Source organism: Colobus angolensis, unplaced genomic scaffold, assembly GCF_000951035.1.
Source record: "Colobus angolensis palliatus isolate OR3802 unplaced genomic scaffold, Cang.pa_1.0 Scaffold75, whole genome shotgun sequence".
NCBI lineage: Eukaryota > Metazoa > Chordata > Mammalia > Primates > Cercopithecidae > Colobus > Colobus angolensis.
The window spans coordinates 5,142,662-5,150,086 of NW_012121265.1; the positions used below are offsets into that span (position 1 = coordinate 5,142,662).

The 7,425-nt window shown below is 43.8% G+C and overlaps 1 protein-coding gene across 1 annotated transcript in view; it reads right to left on the reverse strand.

Moving 5' to 3' along the window:
* Positions 1-4,162, reverse strand: part of ADRB1 (adrenoceptor beta 1) — a gene marked incomplete at its 5' end in the record, with an annotated part of 10,503 nt that extends 6,341 nt beyond the window's left edge. Inside the window, one exon of the mRNA XM_011927923.1 lies at positions 4,123-4,162. Within this exon, the coding sequence (XP_011783313.1) occupies positions 4,123-4,162 (40 nt within the window). The remainder of the gene's footprint in view (positions 1-4,122) is intronic.
* Positions 4,163-7,425: the final 3,263 nt, after the last annotated feature.

Genomic DNA, 7,425 nt, shown 5'->3' on the forward strand with positions numbered 1-7,425 from the left:
AGCTCCCACTCCCCAAGCCAACCCCCGGGGCCTGGCGTCAGGCTCCTGCAGCCAATCCGGGCAAAGGCACGCCCCCGTCTGGTCTGTCCCCCCCAGCCTCCAACTCCCCGCACCCCCCTCCCGTTGGCAATTGAGCGGCTCCTGAGAGTCCCGAGCTGATCGTGGAGCTAGTGCCTCCCTTGCGCCCGCGGGTTCCTGCGGACGCACCTCTTCCTGCGCCCGCTGGCTCCAGGTCCCTGTTCCCCCGTGCCCACTCCCGCGCTCGCCTCCCCCCTGGGGCCCCGCCCCCTCTCTCAGCCCCCACTCGCTCTCGCACCCGCTCCTGCGCCTCGTTTGCCTCCTGCGCGCCGTTTGCCTCCCGCGGTCGGCTGCCTGCTGCGCCCCCGCTCCCTCCGCATCACCTCGACCTGCAGTGCCGGGGTTCCCTGCGTAACAGAGCGCTAGCTCCCTTGAGCGCGGAGGGGACTTTGGTGTTCAGAAAGCGCCAGAGCGCCTGGGACAGCTTGTCCTCCAGGCTTGGAGGAGTTTGCCCTGCGAGCTTGGTTGTGATGTGGGGCAGCCTAGAAGGATGTGTGTAAAACCCTTCCCCCGTCAAGACGGGACCCAGCCAGCCTGCGTCGTGACAGCTTGGGGGACTGGAGGTGGGTGTTAGTGGTTAGAAGAAACTTCCCAGCAGAGCGGGTTGCTGGAGCCAAGCGCGCATCTGTCAAGAATGCTCTCTGGGCGCTGTTCTTGCAAGGATCCTCTGTTGAACCTCAAGTGCAGTAGATGTGGAAAGGAAGCGAAGGTTTGTGCATCTAACAGCTAACGCTGAGGGCCCGTTGGAATCGTACACACTCCTCAGTCCTAGCTAATGAATGTGTGAGCATGATGCAAAAATGTGTGCTCACGATGTAAAGGGAGAGTCTTAGGGAGACAGAAACGTTGACATACAGAGTAAATGATACCACCGCGAGGGGGGAAAAACGCGTTTAGTTACATTTTAGGCTTTTCAGTGATAACACGTGTATTTTGTGTTTTATTACTCATGTGATTTTATAATTTGAGCTGGGTCAATACAAACAAAAAGGTATTGTCGGTTTATGCTGACGTCATGAACTGCGATTTCGGATTCCTTGGTCTGGGTGCTTGTTTTCTCCTTTGCCCAAGTTCCCAGATTCTCAAAACTCTGCGATTAGTTTTGGAGGGATAAGACAAGAAAACATATAAATACTCCAGAGGATTAGAATCCGAAAGCATTTAAAGTTGTATCTGTGTTTTTTTGAGTTGGCAAATGAATCGCTTTAAAATTAGTGAGTTGTTAACCTGGCTTAAAAGGATTATATTGGGGGTGGGGGGACGGGAAAGCCATGAATACGCAATATGGCAGGACTGCAAGCTCCTTCTCTAATTTGGCTCTTGTAGTGAGTGTCCTCAGCTCAGGCCTGAAATAAAAATAAATAAATAAATAAATGAAAAATTTAATTGAGTCCTTGAGAAGTAAACAGCTTCTAATTGTTTATGTAAGGGTGCATGAAAATGTTATATAATGCTCACAGGTCCTTCTAGCATTGGAATAAGAACAGTGTCTGTAATGAACATCAACATGTTCCTTGATGTTGGTCATCAATATGACCAAGCTCATATCCTTACCTTGCAAGGAGAGACCAACTTCCACAGCTGTCCAGGTCAAAAGCAAAAAGTAATGTTTTTCAAGTTTATATAAAATCAAGCAATTTTAACCACTTTCTCTCACATAAATGCAAACATATGAATTTGCTTTAGGCCCAAAGCTGATCATCAGCGCGTTAAAACTGGGGAGTGATTTGTTTATTCACCCCTGCCCATGGTTTATCAGCTGATTTTCCAACTTGGGGAGGTTGAGGAGGGGTGGCCAGGAAACAAGAGGAGTTAGAAAGAGGGGAGGAAGGAGACTACACCCCCAAGTTATCCAAGTCACTGCAAGCGTGAGACTCCTGGCTTCTTTCTTATTTTTTTTGAGACAGAGTTTCACTTTTGTTGCCCAGGCTGGAGTACAGTGGCGTGATCTTGGCTCACTGCAACCTCTGCCTCCCGGGTTCAAGTGATTCTCCTGCCTCAGCCTGTCAAGTAGCTGGGAGTACAGGCATGTACCGCCACACATGGCTAATTTTGTATTTTTAGTGGTTTTACCATGTCAGGCTGGTCTTGACCTCCGGACCTCAGGTGATCCACCCGCGTTGGCCTCCCAAAATGCTGGGATTAGAGGCAGGAGCCACCATGCCCGGCCTCCTGGCTTCCTTCTGGACCCACAGGGGGCAGTCTCAAAATAGCCAAGGGATTGGAAGAAGTTGAAATTGACGCTGCCCAGGAAAGGAGTTCTGAGTGCTGAGCTGCAGGGTGAGGCATAGGGAATGTGGGGAAGAGGCTTTTCCTCGCCATCTTTCTGTCAAGTGGTGTTACCGGAATAGAGTGTGCCAACCTTAAATGCCCCCGAAGGGTGGAAGGCATTGCTTTTCTGTGTGCGATAAGGCCAGAACTTGGTCGTAGAGGTTCAGGGCAGAAGCCAGATGCCAGTAACTTTGTCATATCACCATTATATATATAAACACATGGTGACATTGGAATTGTTGGAAAACTTTCCTGAAACGTTTTTTCCCTGCTCATTCAGAGATATATCAAGTTTCTCTGAATTTCTGTGTAATACGTTACATTATAAACACTCGAAACCAGGAGTACCAACACAGGGATCTCAGGAATTCTTGGGGATTTCCTTCAATTTTACTGACAGAAGAGTTTGGAATAGTTCATGTTCAACTAGAGTTGGTTGTCTAATAAAAATAAAATGTTCTCAGAACTCCTTTAATTCCTGCATTTTATGATTGGTGGTTTTTTTTTTTTTAACTTTATTTTTAGCCTAACACTTTTTGTTCTTAGGTAAGATCAAGAAGAAAAGGTTCAACATATCAACTTTTACAGGTATCGGATATTGTAAGTTGAATAAAACGCCTTCATTTCTTCATTCTTCACTTGCAACTGTTAAAGCAAGTCAGTTCTAAGAACCCGTATATTTCACAATGCTTTGAAAAATGACACAAAGCTCCAACAATGAAGGCTGATCAGCACACTTGAGAGGTCGTGCACTTCTTCCACAGAGTTCCTGCCTCGACTTCTTCCTTTCCCATCCCACCACCTTCACCCCACGCCAGGACTTGGCATGGGTTCCAATTGATCTCCCTGCCTCTGGTCCTCCCTGCTCCATTTAATCTGGCATACCATAGCCAAAGGATTGTTTCCAAAATGCTGCTTTGACCAAGATGCTTTTCTGTTCAGCAATCTTACCTCTTCAATTTGACATTCATAGCTCTCCTCGGTCCAATTCCAAATGGCCTTTCCAGCCCTATTGCATACTAGAACTCTCCTTATCACCATAACTTGCATTTCTGTATTCTTTTTCCTTTTGTGGATCCATACTCCTTCCTTTTGTACATCTATACTTTCTCACTGGGTTCCCTCTACCAAAACCCCCTCCTCCTTCCCAGTGAATTCAGCCTTGGAGATCTGGCTGGACTCTATCTTCCCTGCCCACTGCTTCTGAAAATGATCTCTCCTTCCTCTGACCTATAATAGTGACTCTGCCAATTTCATTTCAGGTGGCAATTTACAATAGGTTGCCTTTTGATACTTCTTATATTGTTATCTTATTTAATGTTTATGTTTTCCCCTTCTCTTCTCTTATAGATTGTAAGCTCACTGAGAGCCCGAACTGTCTCATACATTTTTATATCTCCCATGTTTACTGATATTTACTTGATATTAATGACCATTTAGCTTTGATTCATAAATATATATTTAACTTATTAAAATATTCTCATTTTTATACACATGAGACATAATTGAGTGTTTTAGGAGTTATAATCTTCATTCTTGCTTACAATTTACAGCAACAATCCATATTCTTATCACCTAGTCAACATTTTCACATAAACATTTCAAAATCCAAAAGCAAGGTAGGCTCATGAGATAAATGTATATCATACTTATTCAGTAGTAAATAAAGTGAGACATAGGTAAGAGATTTTCCAAAGGAGCCATGCAAGTCCACCTCCATAAAAAACACTACCTGGCCAGGCTCAGTGGCTCATGTCTGTAATCCCAACACTTTGGGAGGCTGAGACAGGAGGATCACTTGAGCCCAGGAGGTTGAGGCTGCAGTGAAACATGGTTGTGCCACTGCACTTCAGCCTCAGTGACAGAGTGAGACCCTAACTCAAAAAAAAAAAAAAAAAAGTACTACCTATTCTTCCTAAATGACCCAGGTGAATAGTCTTTTTCCTTAGCCTTTATTTATGATACCATATCTACATATCCAGCCATTTCTGCCCCAGGAGAGTTGCTGATGACTTAAATGTGGTTTCAAGTTGTATATCAAATTAAAGGTTAGCAGAGCAGTGATGAATAGGTGTCTAACCCATCCAAGATTGCAAGCCATGAGCCTGGCAGAGAAATTTACATTCTTGAGTTGACTTTACTAGAAAATAAGTCGAAAATAAAAGTGAGTAGCCTAACTGGACAACTGCTGGAAGATACGCCAAGGGATATGTGGGGGAATTTCCTAATAAAACCCCAAGAAATGTATGAAATCTGTTAGCAAACTGTGCCTTGAGGCTGATAATAGCCTGAAGCTATTTGAAATCAAGCTATAACAAACCAAAGGATTTGTTAGTCAAATAGGTGACTGTTTCTCAGGAAATTTTTATTTTTATTTTTATTTTTTTGAGACAGAGTCTTCCTCTATCGCCCAGGCTGGAGTGCAGTGGCATGGTCTAGGCTCACTGCAAGCTCCGCCTCCTGGGTTCACACCATTCTCCTGCCTCAGACTCCTGAGTAACTGGGACTACAGACGTCCGCCACCACGCCTGGCTAATTTTTTGTATTTTTAGTAGAGACGGGGTTTCACCATGTTAGCCAGGATGGTCTCAATCTTCTGACCTCGTGATCCACCTGCCTCGGCCTCCCAAAGTGCTGGGATTACAGGCATGAGCCACCACGCCCGGCCTTGATATTTATTTTTAAAGCAAGAAGCCTCACCACAGCGGTTACCAAAACCAAAGCAGCAGCAATACTGTCTCACTAGCGTCTTCCTTTCTGAGGCAAAGGACTCAAATAGGTGGCTGTTTCTCAGGAAAGATACATGACCGTTCACATAAAGCAACATAACTGCTGAAACCATCACTCAGTGCTAACTAACCAAAGAACAGGACTGGCACTTACGATCGTTAGTATCTGACTTACGGTCAGATACTGGTTTTGTAGTCACAATTTACACAGGGATGACCAACTCCAGCCATCTTGAAAACAAGCACAGAGAGCACCAGTATAATCATAGCAAAGCGTGGACTATTAGGACAATTCAAAAGCTTTCCTCTCTCCCCATCCTCGTCCTCCTCCCACACTTACCTCCTCCTCCTCCCTTTTCTCCTCCTCTTCTTCCTTGTGTTTCTAACAAGTACATTGAACAATGCTAGAGCCAATAATAATATTTTTCAAAATGTGGATGTGTTGCAAAGTGTTCAGACCTGGGAGGTAAAAGGTCCAGGCTTATGTCCCAGCTTTGCTGCTTTTCTGTTTGACCTTTGATATTGGCTTCACCTTTAAAGTGGACTCACCATTTGCTCCCTTACAGGGTTGTGTGGGAATTAGAGATAAAGTATGTGAAAGCTTCTTGAAATCACGTACAGTTCCATATATTTATAAAGCAACAAACGCTGTCTTTTCCAATCATCATGACATTGCAAACCATGAAAGGGGTCAGGATTTGCTTGTATGAGAAGAATCAGTTCACTTAGATAAGCTTCTGTTTATCCGCTTGACTTCTTTCTTTTTCACTCTCGGTATTAATAGGGTTCAGAGCCTGGATAACAGTGAACTATTTTTAAATGCTTTTAGCAAATTACCTTTACAAAAGTTTTCCCCGTTTTTTCTGTTCTTCCTTAGTATGTGCCCTCTTCTTTTTTCAAAAAAATTATTTATGTGATTCTCTTCAATCAACTCCTTTTCAGTACTTCAGTAGCAGAATATTCACAGCAGAGCATGGTTTATTTTCCTTCAAGTTAACTATTTAGTGCCATGACTAGTAACTTAAAGAAGAAAGGAAGGACTTAAATACGAGTCTTAATTTGAATACAAAACTTAAACCAACACAAACCAAAAATTCTGTTCTAATTCAGTTATATAATAAATAAAAATGGATTGCTTACCAAGTGAAATCTTACCTTAAAGTATTGATGGTAATAGGAATATGAGCATTAGACATGATAAGCTATTGGCTTAGTTGTCCTTTAGTTTATCCCAGTCCAGAGCTTGTGATGACAACAAGCTAATTATTGAAAACTCTAGGTTTTATTTTAACAGTAACACAGAACTTTACTGTGTTCCAGACAAAATAATTGTGTTGTAAGAAACTAAGAAGTTAATAGCAACAAGAACCCCAAAACCCTTGTTGTAAGTTTCTGAAGAGTAGGAATGATACCTTTAAACATTTTAGCCCCCTTTCATTCTGGCCATATAGTAGATACAATAGTTAACAAATTCCTGTATAATAGAAGAACCACTTAAAAGTGTATTTCCAGTGAATTTTCTACAATAAAATAAGACATTGCATTTTTCCATTTGGCCATGGAAGATGGCATCTGGGCCATCCAACTGCATGGAATTGGCAAAAGGGATCGGTGGAAGACACTGGTCTGCTTTGCCAGATCAAATCATTTACATTTCTTTCTTTTCACTCTTTCCATTCACTACTTTGAGTAAACCAAACAGGTATCTTCTTTCATATATTTTTCCACTTCTTTATATTGTATAGAGATTTTTGTAGTTAACTTACTCATTATTTATGTACTGTAAAAATGCCCACTGGCCAGGTGTGGTGGCTCATGCCTGTAATCCCAGCACTTTGGGAGGCCAAGGCAGGCGGATCACGAGGTCAGGAGATCGAGACCATCCTGGCTAACATGGTGAAACCCCGTCTCTACTAAAAATACAAAAAATTAGCCGGGCGCGGTGGCGGGCACTTGTAGTCCCAGCAACTTGGGAGGCTGAGGCAGGAGAATGGCGTGAACCCGGGAGGCGGAGCTTGCAGTGAGCCGAGATCAGGCCACTGCACTCCAGCCTGGGAGACAGAGTCAGACTCTGTCTCAAAAAAAAAAAAAAGCCCACCTAGACGCACTCAGTAAGTGGAAGCACTCCAAGTCCTTTGCCTCAGAAAGGAAGACGCTAATGAGACAGTATTGCTGCTGCTTTGGTTTTGGTAACCACTGTGGTCAGGCTTCTTGCTTTAAAAATAAATATCAAGGCCGGGCATGGTGACTCATGCCTGTAATCCCAGCACTTTGGGAGGCCGTGGCGGGTGGATCATGAGGTCAGAAGATCGAGATCATCCTGGCTAACATGGTGAAACGCTGTCTC